Source organism: Malania oleifera, chromosome 8, assembly GCF_029873635.1.
Source record: "Malania oleifera isolate guangnan ecotype guangnan chromosome 8, ASM2987363v1, whole genome shotgun sequence".
In the NCBI taxonomy this organism is placed as follows: Eukaryota; Viridiplantae; Streptophyta; class Magnoliopsida; order Santalales; family Ximeniaceae; genus Malania; species Malania oleifera.
In genome coordinates, this window is record NC_080424.1 from 18753719 (window position 1) to 18769696 (window position 15978).

The 15978-nt window shown below is 38.0% G+C and overlaps 1 protein-coding gene across 2 annotated transcripts in view; it reads left to right on the forward strand.

Moving 5' to 3' along the window:
- Positions 1 to 698: 698 nt before the first annotated feature.
- LOC131162103 (uncharacterized) overlaps positions 699 to 15978 on the forward strand; it is a 72542-nt gene continuing 57262 nt past the window's right edge. Inside the window, exons 1-3 of one of the 2 annotated variants that reach the window (XM_058118265.1) lie at positions 699 to 998; positions 1103 to 1329; positions 2186 to 2956. In XM_058118265.1, the coding sequence (XP_057974248.1) occupies positions 1113 to 1329; positions 2186 to 2956 (988 nt within the window). In that variant the 5' untranslated portion in view covers positions 699 to 998; positions 1103 to 1112. Of the gene's footprint in view, positions 1330 to 2185; positions 2957 to 15978 lie in introns of both variants that reach the window. The other variant, XM_058118263.1, reaches the window with a different exon arrangement.

A 15978-nucleotide genomic window follows, 5' to 3' on the forward strand; every position in this document is an offset into this window, starting at 1 on the left:
TATATATATATATATATGTATATATGTTGACATATAATTTCTTGGTCCAGCCTTGGAGACTCCCTAACACTTTTTTGTTAGAAAAATTTGTATTTTTGTTTTTGTATTTGTGTTTTTGTGCCCTAGTAGTGTTTTATGTCCATGTCTATATTTTATAATTATAAAAAAATATAAATTCTGATAAATAAAGAATTTATGCATTAATATTAAATTTATAAATTTAAATATGATAAAATTATCATTTTATTGAAAAAATTTTAAACAAAGTTATAAGTTATTTAAATATCTTTTTTCAAGATTAATCTCTTTACAATCATGTTACTAATTTGATCAAATATATGGTTAATTTTTTAAAAAATTCACTTTACATTCGAAAATACAAAAATAAACTCTTAACTTTAAGATTACGAAATATTTAAGAAAATTAAGTAATTTTTTTAATAATTTTTAAATTCATACATTTTTAATTTTGAATTACCCGAGGACCCAAATTACACGCCTATTCCGACATACGAAAATTTCTACTTTTTATTTTTAAAAATAACTATTTATTGTTTTACTATGTTCTTTTATTTAAACTTTTGACTTTAGATTTAATTTTATTTAAATTTAAATAACATATTAGGTTTTAAATAAAATAATACAAAATTATAAACAATCTCATCTAAATCTATTAAAAATCTAGGAGTCAATAGTTTAGGATAGCAAGATTAGATGATGTAAACTCTAAAATGGAAAATTTATTAGCAATAAATTCCAAGCTGGCAAAACCAACAAAAAATATGTCTGCATTAGAGCATTCGGCGCAGAGGGCATTTATATATTGTCCACCTGCCTCGCCACTCCATCGTTGGCCATGCGCCCTCATCGTCTCTGCGTTCCGAGAACCTCAGTCGACAAATCCGGCGTCGCCATTGTCGTCGTTTCCTTCTTCGTTCATAGTTCATACACGCAGAGAGACGAGCATCAGTAGTCGACGGATGAAACATAAGATCCAGGCATCATTTTTCTTGCTTTTTTCTTGTTCTATTTTTTCTTTCCTTTTTTGGAATCTGTGATTGAACTGAGAAGGGGAGAACAATGCTCGGATGGCCCAGTACAGGCAATCGGGCATGGACAGATTGGGAGTCCGAGGCCACGACTTCTACAACACCAACGGTTCTTCAGATCACGTCGCCATCGGAGTCCGTGTGCCCCCCCACAAGCAATCCCGCCCCCGTCGATCCCCTAAGACCTTCAAGATCTCCATTGGTGCCGTCGTCCTTGTTCTCTCCATTCTCCTCTTTCTATCTATTTTTGTCTTCTCCTTTCTCTCCAGAGACCATAAAGGTCCGTTACCTCTCTCTCTCTCTGCGTGATTGTGTGAGTAATTTTTTGTTTTTTTTTTTCCTGAGAGGAGTGAGGACAAGAAAGAAAAGGGGATTTCGATATCCTTTTATTTTGGTTTTCTGCAGCAATTGAAAAATTTAGGCGTGGCTAAGTCGAATTCTCGCAGTACTAGCTAGGCTTTGCCGGGTGTGACTGTTTGTGTGTGCGTGTGCGGGTTTATTTTTAATAATATTTTTTTTCGGGTGGGAGAGGAGGGTTATGTATGTGAAGGGAGGTCTCAATATTTCCTGCATTTTCTCGGTGATGAGGGGGATCGGATTGTCTTGATTTCTTCGTTAATGATTTGAACGAGAGGTTTCCTTTCTTGTGATTTTTTGAATTTATTTTTGTGTAATTGCACGCCTGCTCTGTTCGATCCTGAGAAAGAGGAAAAGGAAAGAAATATTTTTGGAACATTGCTGTAAGGTCCGCTTGCGGAGAAAATATGGCAAAAGACAGAAATTAAAATGCTAAATATTTATTATTTCTTAATGTGAATTTAGGAAAACGTAAAGCTCATATTTGGCTCTTTCCTTCTTTAAGAAAAAAAAAAAAAAAAACAGCATAAATATTATGAATGACAACTCAATATGGTATATATAAAAAACCTAGTATCATATTTTTGAGAGCGCAAAAAAGTTGAGCTGCTTACGTTTAACAACTCACCATAGCGTATGTTAAGACTTCAAATATCAGTTATTGCTGGTGATTTCCTATATTTTGGCATTCCTTATATTTATACTTGTATTTTTATGTATATTTTTACAGTAGCCGGAGTCTAAGTGAGCATTTATTGACTATAATTATGTAATTGCAGAAACAAATAGCTATAGCAATGCTCAGGATAATGAAACAAAGAGCGACCTCGACTTTCTTACAAACGTGACTCGGACTGAGAGTAAAGTCCTTAAGTTTGGTCATGGTTCTGTAGCGCATGGCCGAGATTCGAGATACTGGGACAAAGATGACAGGAGAAGGGATGAAGATTACAATGAGGATATGCTGGAGCAAACTGTTGTCTCTTCAAGGGATGAATCAAGGGATAAAGGTCATGACACAAAAGTGAAGAACGGCAATGAGAAGTTCTCTGGTGATGATTCGTTTAAGGTTTCAGATCGTAGAGGTGTTGGATTGTACAATGAAGCTGGACGTGATGAACTCAAAATGTATGAAGCAGAATATGAGGCATCTCTCAAGAATGTTGGGCAATCAAGGAAAGAACATGGCAATGTGGAGTTGCGCAAACAGAAGGAGGAGGCTGATGTTGATGATGAGTATGATGATGGTTTAGATTCCCACGATACTCAGATGGAAGATTATGATGATACAGTACATGACAACAGGGACCATTCAGATGAGGGTAAATACTTTGATGGAGATGGTAGGAAGTCTTTTGATAATCTCCATGCTGGAACCAAGGATAGGAATTTTGCTGATGATGGCAAGTTATCTAAGGACTTCCCTTTGAACTCTCAAAATCCTAAAAATGTGAATTCAAATTCCAGATTTGTTGGCAGCATTGTTGGTCAATCTACAAGAAAGTTTAGCCCTGAAAAGCGGCTGGATTCAAAGAAAAAAACAAAGCGCCGTAAGTTTTCTCGTAAATGTTTTCATTTTCTCATTGTGGAGGATAAATTCCTAGTGCTTTGATGGCTATAATTTCGTTTTATTTCCTGCTTGTAAATACATGATCTGTAGATATTGGATACCTAATGGATGCTAGGATTCATTGTAGGGAAGGAAAAGCTGGTTATTATAATGTGTGCAAGATGGTAGTACAGGGACTCAAAGTAAATTAAAAATATGTAGATTAAATTCGAGGCTTTGTTGGTTTATAATTGAGTGATTTGTGAAACGTAGAATTGAAGCCTTCAGCTGACCTAATTGTTGAGACTACAGCAGCTTGATAGGACGTATCAATGCTTTAAATTTTGATTTTGCTGAAAATTTATAGGCTTTTAAATTTTTCTGTAAATTTTGGTTTTGGTTTCAAGGTCAAGTTGGAAAAATAGAGAACTTTTTTCTAAATATGTAACAATTCAAATGAAAATTTAAGAAATGCAGGAATAAATATGCAAGCTTTGAAATGAAAATATTATAAATAAAATGTATACATGGCGAGTATTATAGTTTGTGTATTTGTGACAAGTATCATAGTTTTGTGTACCACTAAGCTCATAGAAAACATGAATTAATTATCCATAATTGAAATGAAAATGTTTAAAAAAAAATGTATACATGTAAGTTCTATACTACATAGGTTAAATTTGCTGCCACTAAGCACATAGAAAACACAAATCATCTTAAATTTTGTTCCCTATATTCTTCCAGATATGCCCGTGGAACTTATTTTAGATTAAATATATAATAGGTCATATGGTAATTTCATACAATTTAAAATTGTCAACTCATCTATCATTGTCTTAGATTGAACTGATTATCCATCAAATGTCAAAATTCACTTCCATGAAGCAACTGCATATGGGATTTATGGACAATGGTGAGAGTTGAGGAGCATATGCTGCACATGTGTTGCCTTTTTTGATAATAAATATGTCTAAAGGGAGAGAGAGGGCGAGAGTTGAGGTAATGGAGAGTAGTGAAAGACTTCATTAAGGAGTCTAATCAGATATTCCAATTGTTAATAGGCATAAATTATTCACTTTATTAGAGAGAGGGAGGGAGGGAGTTGAGGCAATGGGGAGTCCTAAAAGACTGCATTAAGGAGTCTGATCAGATGAACAGATATAGGCATAGATTGAGGTGTTCATGCTTTGCGATCAAACTTGATGTGGATCTCGTATACCATTGGTCTGAATTCTTTTGTGAATATTAATTGCTTGAGAAACTAGGTGTCAATTAACAATACATGCAATGAAAAGAAAAGTCTAATACCTTCTACTGTCTTTTTCCAAGTTCTAGTTATAGGATAACTTGGGAGGAGATAGTGAGTAAGGATTTAATATCCTTGAATCTATCAAAAGAAATGGTCCATGATCGTATATATTGGAGGAAAAGGATTCTTATAGCGGACCTCATCTAGTGGGACTAAGGCTTGGTTTTGTTGTTGTTTTTTACTTAGTTACTAATGCACCCATATGGCTTTTTTTAAGGCATTGTGTTGTTACTATAATGTTCCTACTTTTTTGGTTGTGCTGTTGGGGCTTTAGTGGGTGTCTCATATGTGAAAAGGGAGTGGGTGTAGGGAAGTGAATGTAGAAGAGCCAATGATGCAGGGTGGCTAGGGGAAATGTGGGAAACTGATGAGGGTTGGGGTTTGTGAAGAAAATGGGAATAGGAAAAATTAGAGCTAGAAAATTAGGAGTTCGATTGATGTGAACCCCAGTTAGTTAGGATAGTAAAAGATAAGAAGCATAAACTATTAGCCTTGCACTACTATATTCTAAGAATTTGTTTAGGAAAAAGAAAGCCTCACGCTCTCTAGGGTTTGTGACAATAGCAATGTTTAAATGATAATACTTCATTGTAACCTAGTAGGAATTGAGGCTTACAAGTTGTAAGGCATGTGAATGGTCTTTGGCTTTTGATGCAAGACTGAGTTTCCCAACACATGCTTTGGACGCTGGTTTGAAATTGGTGGTGTGATTGGTGAGGGCTCCAACATGATAATTTAAAAGCAAGTCAGCCCCTCAATCATCCCATGATGTACCTAGTGTAGCAAGTGAAGCAAGTTTGAGGTCCTTAAATCACCAGTTATGGGAATTAAGAAGAAAATAATAACACGTGTGCCATTAGGTTTGAATAACGCATCCAGAAATCCTTATGCCGAAACAGTTCCTATAATTGTTACTGTTACCAATAGTATGGGCACCAGTATGACACTTGTCTAAACTGAGATAATGGAAAAGACAAAAGGCAAGTCACTGTAATTGAACATGTATCAACTAGACCAGAAGAAATGGAAGACACAGGACCCCAATGTTGTAACATCTTTTGGACTTGGTGCAAAACTAAGCATAATATTTATGATAACATCATATATTGCAGGAGTTTGAGAATATCATGTACAGAGAGATTGTGAAAGAAAATTCTTGTAACCTGATCAGAAGCATCCAACCCCATACAAAATTGACTAGATTGAAGAAGTTTATTATATTAAGGTAGATTAATGATGATTAATTCCATTTTATATTGGAAATATAAAGATGTGGTTCTGAAATTTTCAACAGGGAAGCATGTCACCGACTATTGGGTATGTTGTGGAAATTTAATCTGATGCTATTTAAAAGGGCAAGGTTTATCAGTTCTCGAAGGACAGGATAAGAAATATCCTTTGCAGCTCATCCTAGAACTACCAAAGCTGCAGAAAAGTAAACACTTTGACAATTCCAAATTCAGTATTCTATGCAGATTTGAAGCAAACCTAGAGTTATGCTGTTCTAGTGAAGGGTGAGGAAACTATCTATACCAAATATAGTACTGTCACTCTTTCAGTGTGATCTTTGCTAGATGATTTTAAAGACATATATATATATATATATATTGTATGTATGTATGTATGTATGTAATTGATGTTAAATGAATTACCTTCAAGATTACCACAAATGCGGGAAATATAATACCATGTCGACTTTGTTCATGGACTAAGTCTACTGCATAAGTCCACCTTATAAAGATTGTGGAAAACGTGCTTTGATAAGGCAATATTTAGGAAGGCATGATCCATGTGCAGCACTTGCATTGTTGAGTTCAACGAAGGATGACAGTTGGCGAATGTATGTTGATAGTAGGGTTGCAACAAGATTACAGTGGAGTAGTACATGTATCACATTCTGTGCCTTGACGACTTGTTAGATATGTTGTCTGTCACGAAAATTGACCTCACAATATTCATATCAAACCAAGGGATGGATGGAAAACCACCTCGACAACAGAGGAAAAGGGTGTACTAGTGGTTGGTGATACCTTTCATATTGTCAATGTGCCCAATGCCTTTATGAACTAAGCTCTTACAACTAGTTTTATTAGGAAATTTTCTGTCATTGATTTTGAATATTTTGATCTTTAGTAAAAGTGAAGATGCTAATTTGGATAATTTGAGATTTGTGTTATTCATACTGCAGGGGAATCAACTATATGTTAAGTGTAGCTTTATGATAGACAAGCTGCTCTCTGTAAGGTTTGTTATGAGTGTTGCTTTAATCAATTTGGATAAGGAGAAGGTTTGTGCAATCATAGATTGGTCCCATCTAGGAACCGTGAATGATGTATGAAGCTTTTGTGGGAGAGTGACCTTATGCTATACAGTTGAAATTTCAGTTCAATCATGGCCTCAATGACCAAAATTTTTGGAGGGCCAGTTCTAGTGGGGGAAGAGTAAGAGAAGAGTTTCGTAGTGATAAAAGAAAAGCTGCCCATTATGCCAACCCGTTTGCTACCAAACTTTGAGAAGGTGTTTGAGCTGGAATGTGATGCATCCATTGTAAGTATTGCAGTTCATTCTAAAGAAGACCGGTAGCATTCCAAGAAGTTGTGTGAAGTCAGGTAGAAGTAGTTTGCATGTGCAATGGAGTTTTATGCAATCATTGAGACCATCAAAGACGGGTAGTACCTGTAACTATTCTAGTGGGAGATTGTGTTCTACATATTCCATGAGGCCTTGAAATACAGCAACAACTAGCAGAGCAGGATGGATGCCTAATTGGGTTTCTTCGCAGCAGTTTAACATTGTTTTCAAGCATGAATTGGGATAATAGAACAAGGTGGTTAATCCGCTTAGTTGATGAGCATCCTTCCCCATCACTCTGGGATTAGAAGTAGAAGAATTTGATTACTTGAATGAACTAGACGTGGAAGATGAAGACTTTCAGGATTGGTGGCATAACTGCATAAATGGCAATTGAACTATTTCACAGGATTAGTGACTACTGTGTGTTTCTGTTCTTTAGCAGCAGGTTGCATATGGGTCATCGAGGGAAAAGTTGATCTAGCAGTGGCCTTGTGGGGCACTTTGGTCATGATAAGACAGTGGCCTTAGTGGACAAATGTTATCTTATATTGTTGTGAAGTTAGAGATGGAGGAGAGAACAAGAGAAGGAGAGCAGAGAAAAGGAGAAGAAGAGAAAAAAAGAAAAAACTGAGCAACAGTTTCCTGGTGTCCACGGACAGCTCCAGGTCTGCCCTCTTTATGTTATTATTAATAAAAAGTTGTAAGGACAAAAATATTCCCGTTAGCTCAACTTAATTACTAAAATAACATATTTCTTCTTACACTCCTCTAGTTGGAGGTGTATGAATCACCTAACCCCAGCTTGTTACGAACTTATAACCATTAGACAAGGCGGGCTTGGATAAAGGCTTTGTAAAAACATCTCTTAGCTGATCCATAGATTTCAAAAAGGGTGTCCTTACAACTTCTTCGACACAACATCCCTCACAAAATGATAGTCAACTTCTATGTGATTTCTTCTCTAATGAAACACTGGATGTTAACAATATTAATGGCAACTTGATTATCACATATCTATTGGCTTTGTTACCAAGAATCCTGTCTCTAACATAAAGGCTTCAGCCACATAAGCTCACTCAAACTAGGAGTTGTAGCTCAATATTTTGCTTCTGCACTAGATCTTGTTACAATCATTTATTTCTTGCTACCCCAGGTTACAACATTACCTCCCACAAACGTATATCCAGTAGCAGACCTTTGTTCATAAATAGATCCAACCCGGTCTGCATCAGAGTATTCTAGAATCTCACAATTTTGATTTCATTTATATGTCAATGCTTTGCTAGGAGAGCTATTGAGATACTGCAAAATCCTACAAACGGCGCCTTGATGTGTTTGTTTGGGATTTTCCATAACTCACCAGCTCCAGTGCAAAAGATATGTTAGGTCTAGTGACAGTCAAGTAAATCAACTTGCCAACCAACTGCCTATATCGACATTTGTCTTCAAAGTCTGATCCAACATCTGTAGACAACTTGACATTGGGATTCATTGGAGTATCAACTGGTTCAGCTCCCCACAAACGACTCCCCATTATTTATATTTTCACTGAGATTGATTCAACCCTTTCCTACATCGTGTAATTTCAATACCAAGAAAATAACACAAAATACCCAAGTCCTTGGTTTGAAATTTGCTTGAAGCCATTGCTTTACGGTTGCAATCCTTCTTTGGTCAATGCAGTGATGATGATATCATCAACATAAACTACTAGAAGTGCCACACCTGTCTTTGTCATAGTAGTCAAAGGCGCAAGGCGCATTGAGGCGTGAAGGGTACTTGGAGCAGAGGCGTGAGGCGCACAATTATTAAAATTGTGTACAATGCCTATTTGATGGGTAATTGATATATGAAAACACATCAATAGTAATTTTAGAATTTAAAATGCCAAATATTCAATACCAAAACATAAATGCATAGAAATTATGAGTTATGACAACCAAGTACTAAGTTCCAAGTGAAATAAACATAGTTCAACATAAATAATTACGCATGCAAGAGTTCAAGCTTCAAATTAGAAAGGAAATGAAAATTTTAGGCCGAATGCCCAAAAGCATCAACATAGTGTCTTAATGCAAGTTAATCTATAACTTGCCAAGAGCAGGGCAGCCTGCCAGGCACCAGCAAGCAGCAGCAGTAAAATAGTGAGCCTTGAGTAACGTGAAGAAGAAGAAGAAGAAGCAGTAGCAAAACACTGAGCCCTGAAGAAGAAGAAGAAGAAGAAGAAGAAGAAGAAGAAGAAGAAGAAGGCTTACTAGCTTGAAGCAGACTTACTAGCTTGAAGCAAAACAAGATCTGAAAAAGAAGACGAAGGAGAAGAACTGAAGAAGAAGAAGAAGAAGAAGAAGCTGAAGAAGAAGAAGGCAACAACAGCAGCAAAATACTAAAGAAGAAGAAGAAAAAGAAGAAGACTTACTAGCTTGAAGCAGCCTGACAAATCATGAAGACTGGTGATGATGACTCAATGGCTCGAAGCCTCTTACTTGTTCGAAGGCTCTAGCAAAGGATCTCTTGTTGGCGGAAGACTTGAAAACGAAGGTCGTGTTGGTTTGAATGCTTGAACCTTGAAGACGAAGGGCTCTTGTAGTCTTGCGAAGGCTCTCTTGTTGGTGAAGGCTTGAAAACTTGAAGGCTTGAAGATGAAGGTTTTTCGTGCTGGATTGAACACTCGAACCTCGAAGACGAAAGGCTCCTATGATGGCTCTTTTGCTGATGAAGGCTTGAAGATGGGAACACGAAGCTTATATTGCTGGTTTTGTGTTGGCTTGAAGCTCAAAGACGAATCCTGGACCTACTGGTTTGAATTGAAGCCTCTAGCTAAGGCTAGGGCTGGTTTGTGTCTGGCTACGTTTTCTTTCGTAGAAGGTTTAAAAAAAAATGAAGTTAAAAGGTTAGATATCTCAAGCGTGACTCACTGTGCCTGGAGCCTTAATGCGCCTACCTATGCCTCTTGAAGGTTGCCTTGCCTCAACCTTGATGAGGCGCTAGCCTCGTCACCCGACTGCACCTCGTAACTAGGTGTGCCTCAGGCGCGCTTTTGACTACTATGATCTTTGTTTTGTTGACAAAAACCAAATGATTAGAGTAGCATTGGATAAAGCCAAATGCAGAGACCATAACACTAAATTTGTCAAACGAGGCTCGAGGAGATTGCTTAAGACCATAAATGGCCTTATGCAACCTGCATACAACATACTAGGAGGTTGCTCAATGTATACCTCTTCTTGCAAATCTCTATACAAGTAGGCATTCTTCACATCCAATTGGTACAAGGCCCAATCAAAATTAATTGCGAATGAGATCAATACACAAACATAATTTAGTCAAGCAACAATGGAGGTGGTCTCAAAATAAATAATACCATATGTTTGGGTGTACCACTATACCCCTTGGCAACCAACCGAGCCTTAAGCTAATCGATAGAGACCTTAGGAAGATATTTGTTGGTATAGACCCAACGACACCTAATCAACTTTTTACCAAGAGGAAAGTCCACCGAGTCCCATATCCCATAAGTGGTAAAGGCATCAATTTTTCTACATCATTGCATGCTACCACCCAAGGTTAGTAAGCGCTTCAACATGTGAGGAAGGGATAGAAATTGAGGAAATAAACAAGAAAAAAGAATGCATAGGACTAGGAAGGTGAAGAATTGAAGATAGTGAACGATAGGATAAGCAACTAAGGATTGTTGAGTACTTGTTCAAGCACCTTTTTGGTGAGCAATGTGCAAATCCAAGTCACATTGGGATGGATCTCTAGAGCTAGATGTTGAAACAATGGTGGGCAGAGGATGCACTTGCATGTTGGTGGTGATGTTTGTGGTATCTGCTGGATTTGGAAGAGGGCTAGAAGATTAACACAAGAAGGGGGATCGTAAATCATGGGTGGAATAAAAAAGTATTCATCCAGGGAAGGATCTGGCACTAGAGAAATAGGGTGTTCCTTGAAAAAAGGTAACACATATAATAGGACATGGAGAGAACTTGTCTTGACTAGTATGTGAAACATGAACATAACATGTGCACCTAAAGACACGAGACACACAAAAAAACCTTGATGTTTCTATGTACACATAAAAAAACATGGATTGCTTTATGGTTGCAATCCTTCTTTGGTCAATGCAATGATGATGATATCATCAACATAAACTACTAGAAGTGCCACACCTGTCTTTGTCATATTAGTCAAAGGTGCAAGGTGCATTGAGGCGCAAAGGCTACTTGGAGCAGAGGCGTGAGGCGCACAATTATTAAAATTGTGTAAAATGCCTATTTGATGAGTAATTGATATATGAAAACACATCAATAGTAATATTAGAATTTAAAATGCCAAATATTCTATACCAAAACATAAATGCATAGGAATTATGAGTTATAACCACCAAGTACTAAGTTCCAAGTGAAACAAACATAGTTCAACATAAATAATTACACATGCAAGTGTTCAAGCATCAAATTAGAAAGGAAATGAAATTTCTAGGCCGAATGCCCAAAAGCATCAACATAGTGTCTTAATGCAAGTTAATCTATAACTTGCTAGGAGTAGGGTAGCCTGCTAGCCACCAACAAGCAGCAGCAGCAGCAAAATGCTAGCCACCAACAAGCAGCAGCAGCAAAATGCTAGCCACCAACAAGCAGCAGCAGCAAAATAATGAGCCTTGAATAACATGAAGAAGAAGAAGAAGAAGCAGTAGCAAAATACTGAGCCCTGAAGAAGAAAAAGAAGAAGAAGCAGAAGAAGAACTGAGAAATAAGAAGAAGTCGAAAAAGAAGAAGGCAACAACAGCAGAAAAATACTAAAGAAGAAGAAGAAAAAGAAGAAGACTTACTAGCTTGAAGCTGCCTAACAAATCATGAAGACTGGCGATGATAACTCAATGGCTCAAAGCCTCTTGCTTGTTTGAAGGCTCTAGCAAAGGCTCTCTTGCTGGCAGCAGACTTGAAGACGAAGGTCGTCTTGGTTCGAATGCTTGAACCTTGAAGATGAAGGGCTTTTGCTGTCTTGCGAAGGCTCTCTTGCTGGTGAAGGCTCGAAGGCTTGAAGATTTTTGTGCAGGTTTGAAGGCTCGAACCTCGAAGACGAAAGGCTCCTATGATGGCTCTCTTGCTGACGAAGGCTTGAATACGGGAACATGAAGCCTGGACTGCTGGTTTTGTGTTGGCTTGAAGCTCAAAGACGAAGCTTGGACCTACTGGTTTGAGTTGAAGCCACCGGCTAAGGCTAGGGCTTAAGGCTTGAAGACGGGAACGCAAAGCCTGAAATGCTGTTTTTGTGTTGGCTTGAAGCTCAAAGACGAAGCCTGGACCTACTGGTTTGAGTCGAAGCCTCTGGCTAAGGCGGGCTGGTTCGTGTCTGGCTACGTTTTCTTTCTTAAAAGGTTTAAAAAAAAATGAAGTTAAAAGGTTAGATATCTCAAGCGTGACTCACTCCGCCTGGAGCCTCAGTGCGCCGCATTGGGCCTACCTATGCCTCTTGAAGGTTGCCTTGCCTCAACCTTGATGAGGCGCTAGCCTTGTCGTCCCACTACACTTCGCACCTAGGTGTGCCTTAGGCGCGCTTTTGACTACTATGATCTTTGTTTTGTTGACAAAAACCGAGTGATCAGAGTAACATTGGATAAAGCCAAATGCAAAGACCATAACACTAAATTTGTCAATCGAGGCTCGAGGAGACTGCTTAAGACCATAAATGGCCTTATGCAACCTGCATACAACATACTAGGAGGTTGCTCAATGTATACGTCTTCTTGCAAATCTCTATACAAGTAGGCATTCTTCACATCCAATTGGTACAAGGCTCAATCAAAATTAATTGCGAATGAGATCAATACACAAACAAAATTTAGTTGAGCAACAATGGAGGTGGTCTCAAAATAAATAATACCATATGTTTGGGTGTACCACTGTACCCCTTGGCAACCAACTGAGCCTTAAGCGAATCCATCGAGACTTTAGGAAGATATTTGTTGGTGTAGACCCAACGACACCTAACCAACTCTTTACCAAGAGGAAAGTCCACCAAGTCCCATATCCCTTGAGTGGTAAAGGCATCCATTTTTCTACATCATTGCGTGCTTCCACCCAAGGTTAGTAAGTGCTTCAACATGTGAGGAAAGGATAGAAATTGAGGAAATAGACAAGAAAAAAGAATGCATAGGACTAGGAAGGTGAAGAATTGAAGATAGTGAACGATAGGATAAGCAACTAAGGACTGTTGAGCACTCGTTTAAGCACCTTTTGGTGAGTAATGGGCAAATCCAAGTCACATTGGGATGGATCTCTAAAGCTAGAAGTTGAAACAATGGTGGGCAGAGGATGCACTTGCATGTTGGTGGTGATGTTTGTGGTAACTGCTGGATTTGGAAGAGGGCTAGAAGATTAACGCAAGAAGGGGGATCGTAAATCATGGGTGGAATAGAAAAGTATTCGTCCAAGGAAGGATCTGGCACTAGAGAAATAGAGTGTTCCCTAAAAAAAGGTAGCACATATAATAGGACATGGAGAGAACTTGTCTTGACTAGTATGTGAAACATGAACAAAACATGTGCACCTAAAGACACGAGACACGTAGAAAAACATTGATGTTTCTTTGTACACAATGGAGAAGGGAATTTGCCCCCTTAGAACACTTGAGAGCAACCTATTGAGTAGAAAATAGGCTGTTAAGAAGAGCATTGGTCCAAAAGGTTTAGGAACATGCATATGAAGTCTAAAGATCATGCTATGTCAAGTAATATCTGTTTTTTCATTTAGCTACTCTATTCTATTGAAGGGTGTGTATACACGATGTTTGATGAACAATTGCATTGGTTGAGCAAAAATTTTGAAGCTTATTTTGAACAAATTCAAGTGCATTATTAGATAAAATAGTTTGAATATTGATGTCTAACTGAGTTTTTACTTCCTGGTAGAATTGAGTAAATACATTAAAAAATTCAGACCTATCTTTTGACAAATAGATCTAGGTTTTACGTGAAAAATCATCCACAAAGGGCACAAAATAATGATGACTAGTCAAATTCTTGACTCTACATAGAACCCAAATTGACTCGACTCGACTCGACTCTACTCTAGACAGAAAAGGTGTCGTCGTATGCGTTCCCAATTGATATGCAGAACACTCAAAATGAGAAACGGATTTGAACATAGGAAATTTTTTTTGTAACTTTTGAAGGGATGGATGAGCATGCCACTGATCAAGAGCGACACCATGAGTAGAAATTGAGGAAGCTGTATGGACAAGAATTGGACCCACCATAACCACTAGCAAAATAGTACATGCCGTCCTTCTCAAGCCATCCACCAATTCTCTTCTTCATTCAGAGGTCTTGAATAACAAAATGAGAAGGAAAGGAGGTCACATAACAATTATGAGATTTAGTTAATGACTAACTGATAGCAAGTTTAGGGGAAATTTAGGCACGAAGAAAGAGGAATAGAAGGGATTGAGACACCATTGCTAGAACTAAAAATTGTTGTAACCAAACCGTAAACAAGAGTAACCTTAAAGTAGTGAGGTTCAAGGAATCAAACAAGTTTGGACCACCTGTTATATGGGAGGAGGCACTTGGCTCTAAGCCAAGGTGAGGAGGATGAAGAGACAAGAAGCCTAGTTGTACCTGAATGGGCCATAGTAGCAGTAGATGTAGAAGATTGAAAGATTGTTAAACTCCTCTCGCGGTGGATGATGTACTCAACTCCCAGGTGGAGTGGCTAGGTACATTTGAAGTGTCAATAGTACAATTGCCCTTCGCAAGAACTTGTTGGCTCAAGTTGGTTTCCCAAGGAGATCCCAACTATGACCAATGGTATGATTTTCCTTGCCCATGTGAACAAATGCGAGAATTGCCACGATGAACTCCTCGTCATAATACACTACCACTTGTACAACTACAATTCAAACCTCGTCCTCGTCCTCCAAAACTTTCACTTCTATGGTTAGGGTAGTATCCATGGCTGAATTATCCTGGGAAGGAGCTTTAGAAGAAGTCAGGCACAAACAGCACTTTCAGAGCTTCAAAAAACGAGAACTTTCAGCACTTCAGACTCCAAAATCCAGAACTTCAAGAGGCAGCTATGACTACAGAACTGAGCTTACAATATCCTCAGAGGAATTACTAAACCACCAAGAACAGGGCAGACCATAGCAAAAAACTGTAGGCATTTAATCAACAACCTGGCAGCAGCTCTGGGCATTATGGCTGGAAGCAATGGAAAACGAATGCAGATAGAACAGGAAAAAGTAGTTGAACACCAATCGAGGCAAACCGGCAATGGGTACAAGATTATAAGCAATCAATCACAAACACACAGCATCATTGGCGAACCACAGAGTGCAGTGACAGAGGAACAGCAGCAGCAGCATACTATAAACAGAGTATAACTGGCTTCATATCAGCAAATCACCATGAAACACAGCTTCCTGCCAAGGATGCTGCACAGCCTAACCCAGGGGAAGGGTGTTCTGTTTTTTTTTTTTTTTTGGCTTACTGAGGAAGTATGTTCTTAAAGGACTCTCAAACCAACCAGAAAATCAGATTTGAGGACTGATTAGGGTAGGATAAGAAAAAAAAAAACTGAAAAATAGAGTATCAAAACCAATTCAGATAAATTGGATTTGAAGGAGATCTGTGCTCTGATACCATTGTAAGGTTAGAGATGGGGAAGAGAAGAGGACAGGAAGGGTAAAAGAAAAAAAAAAAAAGAAAGAACTGAGCGGCAGTTTCCTGGAGTCTACATACAGATCCAGATCTGCCCTCTTATATATTATTAATAATAATAAAGTCATAAGGACAAAAGTACCCTCATTAACACAACCTAATTACAAAATTACATACTCTCTTTTAACATATCTCAATTGAAGCATGATTTCACCTAGTGTGTCCAAAAGTGTGTGATTTATCAAACCTCCAAATAATGAAACACATTTTGCTACGCCATTTGGGTCTTGAGAGGACATTTCTACAGATTTCTTGGTAGTCTTTTGCAAACTTAAGGATTCTGCTTTTTGTTGTGGTTGAGACATATTCAAAGATGGCCAACTCATTCCGCTGTAATCTTGTCCAATTGTGCTAAGTCCTTAACTCGATTACATCAGTCGATATCATAATTCATATGTATCTTAGCTGTTTCTGGATA